Source organism: Etheostoma spectabile, chromosome 16, assembly GCF_008692095.1.
Source record: "Etheostoma spectabile isolate EspeVRDwgs_2016 chromosome 16, UIUC_Espe_1.0, whole genome shotgun sequence".
NCBI classification, from domain to species: Eukaryota; Metazoa; Chordata; class Actinopteri; order Perciformes; family Percidae; genus Etheostoma; species Etheostoma spectabile.
The window spans coordinates 13,941,437-13,959,438 of NC_045748.1; the positions used below are offsets into that span (position 1 = coordinate 13,941,437).

An 18,002-nucleotide genomic window follows, 5' to 3' on the forward strand; every position below is an offset into this window, starting at 1 on the left:
TATGTCAGTCTGTCCTTGCCAAGGTTTAGATGCTCCTGATGTAATTGAAGTGCTCCTCTTGCACCCATTTGTGATCTGAATCATCTCCTTTTAATTCACATTGTGTGAAGTAGGTGGGTCTGTGAAGATAGAGGTTTTATGCAACTTTTGGTGTTTTTTTTTCCAAAAATTGGTTAGGGTTCAAAAATGTTAAGGTTATGAGACGCAGTTAGATCCACTTTCCTATTCTCCCACAATTACCAAGGTTTTACCAACCACAGCTGATATTACCAAAGCTCACAGAAACAGTATTCTTCAAAAGGCATTACATCAAAATGCTTTCTGTAACATAAGCTGAAGGTGCCGTGGCCAGTAGAATCTTAATAAGGATGATCGATTGCCCTGTCGTCGTTCTGCATTAACGGACTGGTTGACACATTAATTCATCAATTGCACAGATAAAAATATAAAATAGCCAGTGCCTGACAATCCAATAAATGAATGGTTGAACAAACAAAACAATCAATGGGAAAACATTTTACGATGCACATTGCAATTGGTTTGTAAATCTTTTCAAAAAGGTTGTACAAAAGATGACTGGCAGTTCTCTTCTTCACTCAGACATCAGCTTGACCGGTCCAAACTGGAAGCAAACATGGTAATGGTTTTTGGAAACCTCATCAATTATAAATAATGAGGTGAAAAAATAGTCCACGCAGTTGCAAAATCATGCCTCCCTTTCTTTTTCTTTAAAGGTATAGTAATTGTTGTTAATCCAATACACTTTTTTTTTGTAAAATTCAGTTTTATTGCTCCTCACGGTCACCTAGCTCTCTAACGTCTGTACGCGCTAAAAAAACATAGTTTGGTGATTTGTCCAGCTGCCATGCTGAGTCTTCAATCTAAAACTGAGCTTGAAATATGTAATCTGGTTTATGTTCAACATCTTCCAAATCTGTTTTGTTGTTTCTTGGTTTATATTAGCTTACTGGTTTAGTGGTGTCATCATAACCATGTGTTGGGCATGTTTCCTTCTTTTGGTCAGTAGCATGTGAAGTGATTATAATGTTCCAACTATTTACTCTTTTCTTTTTTCTGTGTGTGTTTGCAGGGGAGACATATTGCTTAATTTCCTCACTTGATTTTGCAGTGTCTTTTGCCTCATATTTTGGCAAGATGTCCACACTGCTGTGGTTCCATTTCCTCAGTCCACTCTCTGTTTTAACAGCAGTGGTATAAGTTTTCTCAGGCTTGATATCCGGTTTCTGGCTGTGATCCGAGTTTTATAACTGATCAGTGTTAACGGTCTCGTTGTGTGGTTTTAATTGCTTTCGAATTTTTCAGGATATCCTTCTTCATAAAGCTATAAAAGCTGTAGATACGACAGACATATTTGTATTGTCAAACCCGGGATTTCACCTCATAATCTTTCCAAGCCTTTGTCTTGATCAGGCCATTGAAATGATTCTTGAGTCAATATTGACTTGAGGAGGAGAAGGTTGTTGGAGTGAGCATGAACACATTCATGTGTCCATTCAGTGTGTCAAAAAAGTGAATATCTATTTGTCAAAAACCTACAGAAATTGTGAACCTATATAAATGCAAACATAATAATGCAAAACAGATCAGTGACAGCTGATTGGAATGAGGCTGCAGTATGACTTATACTTACACAATCCTGTTTAGTATTGACAGTAGTATAAAGTATAGCCAATCTCAGTGTCTTGCTATCTCAGACAAGAAACAGAATACCTCACAGGCTTAACTCGGAAGAGTTTGATTTGCAACCTATCTATTCACTTCAGTGGACCCGTTTGTGTTTATTTAGCTTTATACTCTGTGCTTCCATTCTTCAGACAAGTAGACAGCTTTATAGCGTCAAGAAGCCCATGTAACATATTGTTCTGGCAGCCATTTCTCCTTTATCACACTCCAAGTCACAAGAACAAAGCTTCAATTTGATTTAGAAGTTTTTGTTTGGGTAACAATAAGGAGTAACTAAAATGCACATACCACAAGGTAATAGTAAACGTAAACAGAAATACAACTCAGTCATGCTTCATAAAAGTCTATTTATATCAGCTTTTGCGAAGTCGTAACGCACGAATGGAAAGACGGGATCAGGGCAGCTTTGACTTCCTTGAAAGGGCTTGACGATGTCCACTGAACGAACATGTGGCCCTGCGTTAGGTTACAAAAGAGATATCAAATCTCAGGGCGGAGACAATAACACTAAGTGTCCAATTTCAGGCTTTATGTGGTTGTCTATTTAAGTTGAGCCAAAGTTAATACAAAAGCATGTTTAACTCGATGGAGTGCAAGATATCTGTGTGGGGCGTGCATAGCTGTGAGCAACTTTAGATCCTAGCCAAAAAACATTCATGCAGAATAAATGCTAAACTTTAGTGCAATAGAGCGATCTGCAATCAATACACAATCACATAGCACATTAATTCTTACAGGTTGTTTTTTAAACTGCTGTGTTGTCAATGTAAAATGAAATGTCTCTTCTGGTTTTAAAATGTTTTCATGGTATTGTTGTGAAACAACGAACTGTAGCACTGTGGTCTAGACAAATTTCCTCTTGAGGACAATAAAGTTTACTCAACTCTACTCTAAATAATTCAGACGTATGTCTATTTAGTTATGCTATCAAAAAAACACAAATAGTTTTTCTTTGACACAATGTAAACGTTGCCACAGCTTCCGAGTCACTACATATGGCTAGCCGTTAGCATGTCTAGTTTTGCCCTCGAATAGCTGTAGACATCTGTGTGTATACCTTCTATTTTATCACATTGTGGTTTACAGCCAGGTTATAGTTTGTGATGCCATAAGAAAACTCCTTTTGTGTGATTAATCCAGTCCCAATCCCAGTACTATAATGTGTTGTTGAACCACAGTGTGTATTTTCTCTAGGCACTGGGAGGCCATTAAGAAGTTGGACGAAGCCATTCAGCTGACTCCAGACAACCCACTTCTGTATGAGATGAAGTCTCAGGTATATTTTAAATCTACTGTATATGTTACTGTTTACTCATTTTTTTCACCATGCTTATCATGTCTACTACTCTTTCTATGTTTTTTAATTGTGACTTAAAAGAGTACTTTGCCAATTTAGCATTTTATCCTAATTGTCCAAATAGTTTTGTGTTCAGGATATACCAAGAAAAACATAACCAACATACATTAAATCAATCATGTGCAGCAACTTTTAAGATAACTGAACACACATTCCATTAATGTCCTTTGGTTTGAGAATGCTACTGACCACCAGCATGCTGTGTATGCACTGTGTGTGTGTGTGTGTGTGTGTGTGTGTGTGTGTGTGTGTGTGTGTGTGGGGGGTGTTGTGGTGTGTGTGTGTGTGTGTGTGTGTGTGTGTGTGTGTGTGTGTGTGTGTGTGTGTGTGTGTGTGTGTCTGTTGTGTGTCTGTGTGTGTGTGTGTGTGTGTGTGTGTTTATCAGCTATCATTGCCACATAGATCCTCTTTCAGCTGCCACTTTGGTATGCTTTTAAGTTAGATAAGTGATATCAGCAACGGTGATGACACAACTGAAAGTGTGTAGCATGTTTCCAACAGCTTTAAATTTAGCATTTTAGCTTTATAGCTCCTTTCTCTTGTTACTTTCACTTCCCCTGAGTCAATATGACTGTGTGACTCTTATTGTGCCATCATTCCTTAGGTGCTTTTCCTTATCTTTTAACCCTCATGTTGTCCTCGGGTCAAATTGACCCGTTTTCCTATATCAATGTTCTTTTTAACTACCCAAAATAACATGATTGACTCCACACAACGCTCTTTGGCAAGCACAAATCTTAAAAACTTTCATTAATTTTGGGGTGTTGTATTCAATTTTATAGCATTTGAAAAAAACAATTGAAGTGGTTTCGAAATAGTATTGAGTAAAAGTTAACAAATTCCAGTTTGTGATTATCCATCTACATACATTTCTTTAATTTTAGTCTAAATCATTCCTAATTTCTGCTTAAAAACATTGATTAAAAAGCGTCAACAAAAGTGTTAATTTTCAATTTTGATGGGAAGACAACACAAGAGTTACAATAGGCATTTTGGAAAAATACGGTTCCCATATATTTGGTAAAAAGAGGAGAAGCCGGAGAAGGTAGACAGACTCCATTATATCTTATTCATTTACTAGAACTAACACAATAAAATCTATCCCTATAGCCATAACCAGTGTATGCCTAATATAATAATATCCATTATAGGATATTTGAGAAGGAAATCATTAGAGGGCCAGGCCAGGAAAATGACCACATTTTTTTTTCCTGCATGCTTTGACTGACTCTAAGCTTGACATAGGCACACTGCTAACTGTAGATTCAGCTCCAATGTGTTTGACTACATGTGTATAGTAAAGCACATCTAACATATTAGTGTCCATTATCTGGCTAAAAAATAGGCTGGACCTCATCATGTTCCCGTTACTAGCCCAGATGATGAGAAGGGTTACACTGATTCTGGTCATTTACTCCCCTTCATCGCTTTCTTCTTAACTCAATCAGTGTTATGCCTAATATGTGCCCAGAGATGGCAAAAGTACTCACTTCCCGTACTTTAGTAGAAGTACAGATACTTGCGTTAAAAAATGCTCTGGTAAAAGTGGAAGTACGGATTTAACTTCTTTACTCAAGTAAAAGTTACAAAGTACAGGCTTGGAAATTAATTTGAAGTATGAATGTAAATGTAGCCTTGCGAATGAAAACCATTTTTTATACAAGCTACCCGGCCCATATATGTTTCTAGAGTGCACATGGAAAACATGCTCTTTATATGCCGTTGCCTACATTTCAAATGGATGTCTGCCAATAGTCCTAAAACATCCCATACATTATTGTGATGATTGTGACAGAGACTGGGACTCCAGGTTCTGACTGAGTAGCAAGATATGAATTCAGTTGTGATTCTGTGAGAATTCACAGATCCAGTTTTTCTTTTTTAATCTTCCCCTTAACATTTAAAGGAATTTCCATGTATGTGTGTGTGCTGTAAATATGGCTTTTGGAAAGAAGGTAAAGGATAAAATATGAATTACTAAACAGAGCATTAAGGAATGTTACGCAGCACATTGGCCAGGAGTCGTTCTGGATGCCTACTATCTCAAACATCTCTCTCAGATAAGGAATGTCCTGCTGCTTGTCTGCCAAATCTCTGGGATCTCTGTTTTCTTCATTTATTTTTCAATCATGTTGTCGTCCATACTACTATATGCTAACATTAGCACCATCAAGCTCCATTGATTTGCTTTGAATGAATGCAGAATGCCGCTGAATCTGTCGAGTCAGCTTAGTGGTGCGTCAAATACAACGTAGGCCTACACTATATCCCCATCCAATTAGTTTGAATATGGTATTGATGACGCAAACAATAATAACGGAAACACCAGTTAAATGATCTGAAACTTGTTAGTGAGGACTAGATTAGGACTGTGTTAAAAGCTGATTCTGGTTTCCCACTTCGCCCCAGGTGTGTCTGTTGAAACACGGCTGGAGACAACTTCTCTGTAGCTAAGTTTCCATCCATTTGTCAATCGAATTATCTGAAGTTCAGTAAAAAAAACAAAAAAACTCACGCGAATAAAGCTGGTGAAACTGATGCTTCATTAAGATCAAGCATCTTGCAATCTAGCTAACAGGTGAAGAACACAACACAATCCCTAGCTAACTTACTTTACATGTGCAAGAACTATAGACCAATACAACAACAGGCTTAAATGAGCTGACTACATAAGTTATATGACTCACAGTTCTCTTTTACTCACACACACAATCTCAACTGATTGCCCTCCGGACAGCTAGTCTCTTTGTCTTTTCTCTCACTTTTTTCTCCATGTGGCGCGCGCGGTGTGAGACGCGTGTCCATGCTATTCTCCGACATGACAGCATCTTGTACATAACTAAAGTAACGAGCCAATTTTGTCAAATGTAAGGAGTAGAATTTACCGATATTTGTGTTAAAATGTAAGGAGTAAAAGTAAAAAGTCCCCACAAAAAATAGTAAAGTAAAAATATCAGAAAAATCGACTTGAGTACAGTAACAAAGTAAGTAAGTCTCTATCTCTGTTACAAAAGACTGTAGTGTGCTTTGGAGGAAATTGGCTCCATTTGTAAAGCTGTCACCACTTCTTCCTGGCTGTATGGAAGATTTCAGCTAACCGTGAGAAGTGATCCTTTTGGATATTTAAAACTGCTGTAGAAATTGTAGTAAAGCCATGAGGTTAATTAAGCTTTTCTAACAAACATTTCTTGCTATATTCCATTGTGATATGTATCTTTTAAAATCTTCCTTCGGTTTTAACCAAAGACACTCTCAGCTCCATGGTTCTCTGTGTTCAGCCAGAGACATTTATCAGGATTAGTTGCTTATCAGTGGACATGCCTATGAATCAAGTACAGGTATTAATGCGATTATGTGTCTTGATTCAGTTTGCCTCTTATGAATTTATTTGATCATGAAATGGTGCTATTGTTGAATCTAAATTTATTGCATCTCAAAAACTCACTTGTTTTAGTTATGTTAAGTTTATTTTGTTGTCAAAATTGCACTCATGTTCCAGGAGAATATACATGTAAACAGGTTATACTATATATATATATATATATATATATATATATATATATATATATACGTATGTATGTATGTGTGTGTGTGTGTAACAGAAGAATATGTGAGTAAACAGATAACTTATAACAGAAGATTATGTCAACAAAGAGCAGTATAGCAGAGAGCTGCTCAAAGTAGACTTACTTTACACAAATGTAAACCTGTATCTTCAACAATTATTTTTTTTTTCAGCACTTGTTTCAGTCGCCGCCCTAGGCAGAAAACTAAACTCCACCACTGTGATAATTAGTGAGCCTCTTGAATAACTTTTGGTCTCAAATTAATTTTTTCCCAAATATTGGTATGCAAATGGTTGCACAATGGTTTCATTTTTTGACAGCTCTTGTTTTCTACATGACAGAAAAGCAAAAAAAAATTTGATTCATAAGGCCTGGCAATGTTAGAGAAGTTAATGAGCTCAGTGCAACACTGTTAATTAAGTAAGTAAATTACAGAAAGCAAAAAAATAATGGGAAAAAAACTGTTGATATCAAGAATAACACTTTTGTTCTTTGTGATGGTAATTCTTAACAAGTCTTTAACCACGTCTGGTTTCTCCACAGGTACTGACCATTTTACAGGAAGTGTTTCCTGCTGTGAAGGCAGCAGAGATGGCTGTGAAGTTTCGCCCTCTTTGGTGGGAGGGCTGGCAGACACTGGGCCGTGCCCAGCTCAACCTGGGAGAGGTGGACCTGGTAAGTATCGCTGTCGATACACCCCAAGTACGTAAAAATAAATTGAAATGACGGCGTGCTGGCAAAAGCTGTCGAACTGCAATCAAATTCAGGGCTGTCGAGAAAGGAATTTGCAGGAATTTGTCAGTCATAGCGGGAGGAGACATCGAAGAAGAAAACAAACTGAACCTGAAAAAAAAACAGGCAAACATTTAACATTGTTTGCAGATGACTGTGTATTAGAGGTGGCTGAGACTGTGCTCACTGTGGAAATCAAATCCAAATGCATTGTTTAGTTGTAGTCAGAACGGCGCCATCTTGCCCATGCAAACACACCAAATTCAAGTTGGCACATATAGACTGTATCAACATTCACTCAATAGAGTTGCATAACAATCAAAGGCCCTAATGATCTTCTTTGGAATGGCACGATTTCATCTTGTAATGTTTGATTTTGCAATGAACTGTGTCCGTTTTTGTAGCCGGCTATAAATCAGTTTTGTATTAGCTTTTGAAGGGCTGTTAAAATACGTCAGTTACTTCTGTTTACTACTTTCTGCAAACTCCATCTGAGATGTTCCTCTTTCAGCCTGGGGCTTGGTCGATTGCTTAAATTGCCCCAGAACACGCCAGGACCTGTGGGTGAATGAAACCTGCTGGGTCTCAGTTACTCTGTTCACCCATTTAAAGCCAAGAAAAATGGGCTGAACTCCGAAACCCTTCAGCTAATAACACTGCAAGTCATTCCTAGAGCTATAGACCTGTCCTATGGCACTAAAAACAACAATGGGAAGTGTAGTGTGTTGAAAGTTACCTGAACTCAAGCTAAACCAAATATAGACACACCTCCTTGTATAATGGAGCTATTGGGATGGAAGGGAAAAAGGCATCTATTTTTAGCAAAGCTTGTTCAGTCAAGTTTTAGAGCATTGTCTGCATCAACACGTTTGAGTTGTGCCTGTTTGTGCAAAGGTGAGTGCAGTAATTCCACATTTTCTCTCTGATGAGCGAGTCTGTTCTTTTCCTACTCATCTTTAATTTCCACCCCTGGAAAGTACCCAAATGAAACAAACCTATAGCTTCTGACTTAGTGTTTACTCTCTTCTGTCTTGTTTATTTAAAGCATTGGTTACTGCGTTGACAGCATAACAGCTTTGTTGCCATTTATCTTCCCATTAGTAGCATTCAGGAGCCGGTTAATCTGCCAACTATGACATTTGTCTGTTGAAGGATTACTTTGGAAATAGGTCGAGGTCAAAGTTTATTTAAATAGCACATTTACAAACAGTTACTACTGCCCCAAAGTGCTATACAAATATAGACAACAACATAAGATAAAAGCAAAATAAATAGCCGGAAAAAAACTTTCTGAAACAGAATATGCCAGAAACAGACAACGGATGAAATTTTTTTTAATCAAAGCAAAACAATAAAAGGTCACAGCCCAGCTTCTGTTAAAAACCAGTACAAAAAGATGAGTTTTTAAAAGTGATTTAAAACTCTCAATAGAGGTAGCTGCTAATTTATAAAGTAGCTACTAAAAAATAAAGACTTGGTGAGAATATAGTCTGTGCAAGATGAAACTTGATGTGTTATTTTGAGCACAGTCCGTTTCATTGGTCAAATCTATTACAGTTAACATTTCACAGACTTCCTAAGTTGAACTTGACAGTACAGGTTATTCACAGGTACAGGTGGGGAACACTTCACATCAGGTTGAAAGCATTGATGCGATACCTATTGAAAGTTTAATGAGAAAGCTTATGCTTTCACCAGTTTATTTTTTGTTTCCTTACAAAACCACTAATTGAAGATGATCTGAGTTGCAATATAGTAATAAGTCCCCATTTTGTTAAAGGGCCAAGAAAAGCCATTGCCAAAATTTGATTGTTCTGGTCAATAGATCTGACCTGGCCTGACTTGTACCACAGTTTGTCCACTAGGCTTTTGTCCTAGGGACTTACTGATTGGATTGGAGGCGTGGCTCACTTTATCACTGGGAACAGGTACCGCTGGAAAAACCTGAGCTGTCCTCATGAGGACGGGAACACAACCCACTGTCTTCTCATGTGTACATAGTGCTTGTCGGGGAACTCCAGCCATTTAGTATTTCTCTTACATTAAGGAGGTCCTGAACTGATCCCGCGGATCATTATTGTGGCAGATCCAAGATATTTTGATGGATCTAGGTCGACTTAAATAAACCTTATCAAATGCAGATCCTTTTTTAATATTTTAAACCGTAGTCAACTGTGTTCCGTCTACTGGAGCCAGCTAATGTTGCAGCATTGCTGTCCTTTAGTACAGTGCGAGCAGAGTGTGTGAATGTGAGAAATTAGCTTAGTTGGCAACATTCACAGATTTTGAATCTATTATCTCCTCTTCCTGTTGCTCATTATGAAGAGCTATGGACAAAACAGTCACAAAACATTCACAAAATGAATAACAAACATTGCCGACAGCATATCATGTCAGCTGTCAATATTTAACAATAATTCTGTGTGTAGCTTGATAACAGGCAAAGATTAAACTTGGCCTGTCGTCCCTGACTGCTTTGTATTGTAAACAACTCATTGATCTAGCTGATTGCATCAGGTCAGTTTCAGGAATCACAGTCTCCTAGGTAAACTTTTATTCATATTCATATCTGACTTTTAATCCTTAGTACAAGAACTGCCTAAAAAAAGCCTTCACTAAGGTCCTACTGAGTCTCAAAAGACATTATACAACATTTCTTTTCTTTTGGCGAGTAGCACTGCTCTGTAAAATTAGTCAAGTGCTCCTTAAAATTCGTTTAACATGTAGTGTTCTTTGAGTAACATGTAATTGTTTTGTCTTCACTGCTTCATTCCCATATTAAAACAGAACTATTTATCATAGAATGTGCTTGACAGATGTCAGACATCATTCTGAATTGATTTGAGCCAATCAGTCACCTCGTATAACATTTGGGATGGATTTATTTCACCATTTCACCATTTCACAGGCACCAAATCGTCACAGCTAAGGCTTGACGTCAGGTCCCCATAAACGATAGAGGCCGTTTGTTGTTCTGTTCAGTGGGACAATCATTTTTTCATATTGATCTGCAACTGCCAGAGAGCTATTGATGTCTCCCTTTTTTCAAGCTTGTGTTTGAATCCTAAGATCATGCGGTACTTGTCCCTGTAGGCTGTGAGGTCCTTCCAGGTTGCGATCCACCTGTGCCCATCAGAGCGCAGCCTGTGGCAGGAAGACCTGGAGTGGGCATGGAGGTTACAGAAACAGGATTTAGCAACCAAGGAGAAGACTCGGCAAGAAGAGGAGACCCAAAAACGGATCCTTAATGCCCCTGAGCTCGAGCAGGACTATGATTTTGAGTCTGATGAGGTGCTGGCCGCCTGCGTGGCCGTTGCCGAGCGACAGACACAGTACGAGGAGCTGAAGAGGAGCGCCGTGGTCATAGACGCTGAGGGAAATGTAAAAAATGTTCTCCCCGGGGAAGAGGGAGCAGAGGACGCAGCAGTACCATCAAAGGAACAGTTTGTCAAAGCAAGAAGACTTTGAATTGGTTTCAGTATGAATAGATTGTCCTGGTTACATTTTTTTGGACTGAATGCTTTTATTTCTGAAACCACAGTGAGTGTGTGTGTGTGTGAAGCTATAGCATAAAACCAACCTAGTCAGAAGCAAACACGAGAACTTTGAGTAAATTGCAACAGAATAAAAAAAAAAAAAATAGAATTTGGTCGTTTTACATTTTCCATCCATTTAATTTAATAATTTGTGTTAAATGTGCATGCATAGTTTTTACATGTTTTGAAGCTATAAAATGTAGCATCTCCTAGTTCTATGTGTTTCTTCTGGTTAGGACAATAATGCTTTCAGCTAATAGCTAATGCACTCTGTGGTTACGCTACAATCTACTTTATGACACTCTGAAACAAGAGACTTCCACTTGATAGAGTCAGAAGGTTTTGTAGGTTTTATTGAAAATGAAAAAAAGGATGTGCCTAGTTGAAATTGGCAGCATTTTCACTTGGGATTGTTCATCAAATTTAGACACAATTTACAGGAAAATGTACAAATAAAGAAGGAAAACAAAAGCTCCAATTGCACTAATAATCCTATAGATGAAGCAGTGAAAAGTTTAATTTAACGTTTAATAAGGAAACACAATCAGCCTTTGCGTTAAAGCTCTTTGGTTCTATAGTAGATTAAATGGTTTTGTCTATTTGTAAGACCTTTGAGGTTTCAATGTGTCTGTGTTTGGTTGTTAGTAAAAAATAAAAATAAAAAAAGCACGCATGCATGCTCAGCAAATTGTTAATGAGTGACTAAAATTAATTAAAATGTATTATAGGAATCTGTGTTTCCAGTAATGTTCTTTCCTTAGGTACTTTTTGAGTTCAGTGGTTTTCTTGTACTTGTTTTGTACTTGAAGTAGCGTTGTATGCAGTATTCATACAATGATGACATGCTTCTTTATCATAATATTGTGTCTTGATCCTTGACTTTCTTGCTCATATGTCCGTTGCGGTCCGTAGTCCGAGCTGTCATCAGGCTTTCATCTGTCTGTGCTCTCAGCGGCTCAGTCAATGTGACTCTACTGCACAGAGGAATGTGGGTCACAATAGCCAGAAAAGCATGCTTGCTTGCCTACTGCAAAATGTGACCGGATGCAGCAGCACATCTGGGTATTTAGGCATGCTTAATTTGACATACGATGTCCTGGGACATGTTAATGTTGTAAACGTAACATTTGCTAATTAGATCTTAACAGAGTAGAGCTCAGGCTGATGGGAATATTGTTAGTTTTGCAGGTATTCGTTCATAAACCAAAGTATCAGACAAACTCAAATGTTGACCTGAAGATGACGCTAGATGATGAGGTGCGTTGCGTCCCTAGAGCCACGCCAGTAGCATCAGAGCGAATCTAAATACAGGGCTTCAAGCCAAAACAAATCAAATATTATACAAAAATAAAGTAGATACATGTGTACTCCATGTTGCACAAGTAGGAGATTCACAGCAAATAACACAGTTGTTGTCTTTAGGATAATAAGCTATTGAAAACTGTTACTTGAATCAGTTTTTGAGAATAAATTTAAATATGGAAAACAATGTTGGAGCAAAATTAAATAAATTATAACATTCTGCATTTGTCAATAAGGAGCTACTACACACTGCAACCTCTAGGAGGATATGCATTTTTTTAAATGTTACGTGTCTATTTAACATGCTACACAGACAAACCACAAGTAGCAAAGAAAAATACAAAAGAAAAAAGACAGTAAACCACGAGCTGCAGCGTGCTGTCTGCCTCCTTTCCAACCGCTTTGATTACAGAAGGTGATTGTTTCCAGTGAAATTCTCAGTAGTACGGCATAATAACAACAGTGAAAAGGTTAACATTATTGTAAAATCTTGATAACTTCAATTTGCCGTCTAGGCAACGTTCTTACTGGAAAATGTGAGTAGATAGATAGAAACATAAGTTATTTATGTGAAGGTAAACTGCAGCAGCACCATAGTTTTGTGGACTATTTTGTGAACATGCATATCAGTAGAAAAGAAGACAAAAGTCTCACTTCTCAAGCAGTTGAGGTACTCCTCAGCTTTGTAGAGCAACGTAAAAATATAACTAATTGAGTTTCTCTATAAGGGCCACTGGAAGTCCCTAGATACCGCAGGTCCTGTGTGAAAAGAAGGATCTGAAAGTGCACTGTGTATTCCTATGGTTAGTCAGCACTGGCAGGTCACGTTAACATGCAACAATGCTTAAGTCACAATTCTCAACTGTTAAGTGCATTTTAAACCCCATCCTTTTTTAAATGTAACAACATTCAGAGTCTTTTTTTGTCAGGGCCAAATGGCAACAAAACGTAAACTGGACCCACAATGTTCTGTACACAGAAAAGCAGCTGAGGTTGCTGCACACTAATTACAATACGTAGTGCTAGCACCTTCATTTAAAAAAAAAAAAAAAAGGCTTGTCATGGCAGAGACAAGGAGAACACATCTACAAATTGATCTAAATTAGATACAAGTTTAAAACAAAGAGACATGATTCCATAAGTAGTCACACCCTTACTCGTGGCACACCCAAATCATAGCTGGTGCAGCAGTTGTTTTAAGCAGGTGCGTGATAAGATAAATGGAGGTCACCTGTGTGTAATCAGGGTGTGCTATGGGATTTTAGTTGATTGTATCTGGATGTTCCAACTGCTGTTAACACTGTGTTATTAAAACAAACAGTCAAACAAGTGTATGACAAGTTTATTGAAAACTGAAAGTGCTGAAGAAAATCTAGTTATTCGATTGTTGGTAGTGGACTGTTTACACTCAAACAGGCCTACTCCATCTGCTTAACAGCTGCTTGTGAACGTACACTGTTAATAACGTATAATAAGTTAACATACAAGTTAATTCATTTTGTTTTCCTTAAATACAATAGCTTTTAAGTGGTAAATATGTCATTATTTTTGCCAATATCAGGTATATTTTCTCTATTGACTTTTCCCAACTCTTCAATGGAGTCATATCATTTTTACACTGAGGGAAAAATTCAAACCCAGTGGCAGGCAGAAACACTGTGGTGGTATGTCTTGCATGTACGAGACAGAAGAAAGATAAAGAAACACACCCAGATGAAGTTCAGTGAGCCAAAAAATTGGATGACAGTAATTAAATCTTAAGTTTTTGTGATGCTGTTCAGGTGGGAAATGATGTTTATTATCCAAACTATTTGCTGCATCGTCTAGTCTCTGCTAACCATGACCATAGTCGAACCAAGCCCCCAAATAGATCTGACTTTAAATCCTCATGCACCTTAACCTTACAATGTGCCTTAGCCCAGATATGGTAGTACAAATACTGTAAGCATTTTTTATAATATAATTTCTCTGGATCTACTTTTTGCTTTTAACTCCTCTCTTGTGCTGAAAGGCCGCATCATGAACACGTGTTGCTTTTTGAGTGGCATCTTCTAATAGTAAATTGTTTTAACAGGCTCCTCATGGCAGGGCTTTAATGTCTAAAACAGCCTGTCACTTATACTGTAGTGTATTACTGCTGTTAGCTGATGAGGAATAAAGTTTCCAAGAAAAGAATCCTGTTCTCTCATTTCACAGTTAAAGTCCTATCACAACTGTTTTGTCCGTCACTATTTCTTGCATCCCGAGAGGCTCTAACACTAACAGATTTCTTAGTCTGGGGTCACAGCTTCTTTTACTGGAAAATTGAGGTTTAACTGCTCTCGGAAGGCTATGGACATCGGCCACACTCAACCTGGAAATGAGCAGAGCGTGGGAGAAACCATCTGTCTGCAGGTGAGCGGTGCTGTGCCATCTGAACTGGCTCAAATGTGTTTCAGCCATCAATGAGATCAAAGAGATGAAAGCGGACCTGTATTTTCTCAGCTGTTAAATGTTACTGAAAGTGACATGCTGGCAAAATAACACGATAATGTACATAATAACATTTACATAAAGACGTGCTTGAATTTCATTCAGGACTGTTTTTATACAAGGAATTATTATTTATATTATATATAAATTCTCTTTTTTTTTTTAATGAAAAGCTTTGCAGCAGTTCTTTGCACATTGCTCTCCAGCAGGTTCATGTTAAAGATGTGACTGCCATCCATTATCCTCAAGGGATCAGTATTGATTTTAATTTCAATTATTGAAGCCCCTCTATTCAGGACTGATCAATGTTTCATTTTCAGCAACGATTTAGAGCGGCAGCCGCTAAGGGAGCTCTTGTTCAGGTTAAATAGATCTAGTGTCTGTACAGATAGAGCTGTAACTCATGATTATTTTCATTGTCAATTAAAATGCAGATTCTTGATAAATAAACTACTCTTTTAGTCTATAATATCTCTGAAAATAGTGGAATATGTCCAGCACATTGTTTTGTCCAACCAACAGTCAAAACAATAACCAAAGGCTGAAAGCAGAGCTTTTTGCTTTAAAAGACATGACTTAAATGATCAAAATAGAAGATTTATTTTCTTATCTTTCCTTAATCGAATGATTGTTTCAGCTCTAAATAAACCCCTAATAACAGCACACTGTAGACATATACCATGCATATTTAGCGATATAAATTCAACAGAATTCCCCGTCAAACTAAACCATACCAAAAGAGTGACACAGATGAATGTGAATATTTATCAATTTTTTGTTTATTTATGAGTTTGGTACAACAGTCTTTTCACAAGAGAGTCAACCTTTTTGTGGTGATGTTCACACCGGCTGTTGCAACAACAACTTTAACATTGAAGTATAAACACGGTATTTATATAAATCTTTATAGGATAGCATTAATGCCATCAGGAAATCCATTGTAAGTTGAGGCAAAATCTTTAAAACTCATCAGACAGGAAACTTAATGTCTTCAATTTGCATTCCTCTTCTTAATTCCCCAATAAAGTCTGATTAGACGAGAGGGATTGTCCATTACATTAAGGTTAAATAAAATGCAGTTGGATTAATCCTTACAAAGTTATGGGCTGGAACAAGTACATTAACGATTTTATATTAACACATTAATTTATGAGGCCTCTCAACATCCTCCAGTGTCTGTATTGTGGAAAAGACACAGTATAGCTGTCTTTTGTTATAAACTGCAGCCCGTTGGACCAAATTGTTTGCAAATATTCCCACGTAGTATGTACCAAAAAATAAAACAAAAAACATATTCATCTTGTGCTGATTTAAAATGCCTCCAAGCTATCTGGACCTTCTCACAGAGAAGTGAATACTGTACAATTTTATATTTAAAATAAATTAACATCATGGAACACATTTTCACATTTTCACATTCATTCTTAACAGTCATCGTTCAGTTTGTCAAAACAGCCTCGCAGTGGTTTAACAATTAAAAAAGTGCAAGAAAAGAGCTCATCAACAACGTCATGTTGTTCTCTGGTTTCGCTCATTTAGCTGTTTTGGTTGTACTGTTTTAAGTGTATTTAGTGATAGTGTGTTTGTTATAACTTTTAGACAAAGAGTATTAGGCCTACATTGATAATGGATATGTAGTTCAGTAGTCTGTCAAACAGCAGTCAGCAAGCTATCCACAGATTGATGGATGACTATTCAGTATTCAGGTGCTGTCCCATAATTATCATGTCTTTGCAGTGCTCTTATTAGTTCCTATCTTCTGTCCGTAGATGTTTCTGTAACAGAAGTGAAAGCTTTTCGAGATCATGCTAAATGTTATATGCATTTCTCCTGTAAGTTTGCATTCTCGTCCGTGAAGGTCACATGTAGAGCCGGGTCCTTGGGGCACATAGGAAGCTCTTTGTGTGGCCTGCCTGGCACTCTTTCCTCTAAATCACTCTGTGAAAGCTCCCTCTGAGGCCCCTCGACCTCCTGGGGGCCCTGCAACGTCTGTGCTTCTGGAGGACTGGAGCTGCCCTGTGCTCCTGCTTGAATTGACCTCCTGGTGTTTTCCTCCGACTGGTACAGAAAGGTCTGCGAGGTGTTCACCATTTCCCGCAGCTCATGTGACAACAGCGAGGGAGAATCTCGCGAGACAATGGAGGCGGAGAGGCCGCTGTCGGCGCAGCGGAAATGACTGCCGTTCCTTCGTCCCCCGCCGCCCATTTTGCAGAACAGACACTTGATTTTCTCCATCAGCTTGAGGACAACTGTCTTTCTCAGCAGGATGTAGATCCAAGGGTCTAAGATGGGGTTGACAGAGGCCATGCGGATGGCCAGCAGATCTTTATTCAATCCTGAAGGCTCTTCTGTCTGGTTTCCGTACAGCTGGTTTACAAAGATCCTCCACTGATGGCACAGAAGAGAAAACACAACATCATTTAAGGAACGTGTCGTTGGGTTGTCTCTCACATAAAGGAACATGGAACTACATTTCAAATGCAGAATCAATTTGAGATAGCGTTTTTCCAATCCTAAACTTTTCTACACTTCACTTACAAGAGTAAAGTCATTATTTATTTTATATATTCCTACACGGTTGGCATGGAACGTTAAAATCTAAATAGACATTTGGCCGATTGTAACTTCTGTGCAACCACAGCAGTGTGGAGATGGCAAGAGGCCAATAAAAACAGAGTTCTCATCATCCTGCATCATAAGAGAACCTTTGGCCTTTGGGCTTTCCCATGGGTCTAATCAACAATCTATCAACAGAGTCACAAAAGCCTTAATGTTAGACTGCTGTCATCACTCCTTCTGTTTGTACTGGGCCCTTCAGATATCCCTTTCTATTATGCTTCCAATAGAAGAGGAGTCCTCTGCAACAACACATTCCAAGGCTTGTCTGAAGCCACTGTGAAACACTAACATCGATCGGGAAAACAACTCAAATATTTGCTCATCTCAGACTGCTGAAACCTCATAAAAATTTCAGCTGAACTTTGAGATATATTTGATCACAGAATCAGGACTGAGGATTTTGTTCCGATTAGTCTAATATTTACAGTAAGACCAAACTGTTCACATGGGCACCTGCCTATTGTTTTTTAATTTGAACCCGTCTTTCAATTCGATCACTGACTTTGGCCCCACGGATGCAAGAATGGCTGTCTATCGGGCATCCAGATAGCGCAGTGGTCTGTGCGGATGCCCATTATAGAGGCTTGCCCCTCGACGCAGCGGGCCGGGTTCAAGTCCGGCCTGTGGCGCCTTTGCTGCATGTCGCTCCCCCCTCTTTCTCTCCCCCTTTCACACGTACATATCTGTCCTGTCTAAAAAAAAAAGTGAATAAAA

The 18,002-nt window shown here is 38.2% G+C and overlaps 2 protein-coding genes across 5 annotated transcripts in view; one reads left to right on the plus strand and one right to left on the minus strand.

Annotated features, from left to right (window-relative positions):
• ttc33 (tetratricopeptide repeat domain 33) overlaps window positions 1-13,250 on the plus strand; it is a 15,438-nt gene extending 2,188 nt beyond the window's left edge. For all 4 annotated transcript variants that reach the window (XM_032540067.1, XM_032540065.1, XM_032540068.1 and 1 more), the window contains exons 3-5: window positions 2,899-2,980; window positions 7,171-7,302; window positions 10,453-13,250. In XM_032540067.1, coding sequence (XP_032395958.1) covers window positions 2,899-2,980; window positions 7,171-7,302; window positions 10,453-10,827 — 589 coding nt within the window. In that variant the 3' untranslated portion in view covers window positions 10,828-13,250. The remainder of the gene's footprint in view (window positions 1-2,898; window positions 2,981-7,170; window positions 7,303-10,452) is intronic.
• Window positions 13,251-15,424: 2,174 nt separating this feature from the next.
• Window positions 15,425-18,002, minus strand: part of ptger4b (prostaglandin E receptor 4 (subtype EP4) b) — a 4,289-nt gene continuing 1,711 nt past the window's right edge. The window contains exon 2 of the mRNA XM_032540064.1: window positions 15,425-17,057. Coding sequence (XP_032395955.1) covers window positions 16,485-17,057 — 573 coding nt within the window. The 3' untranslated portion in view covers window positions 15,425-16,484. The remainder of the gene's footprint in view (window positions 17,058-18,002) is intronic.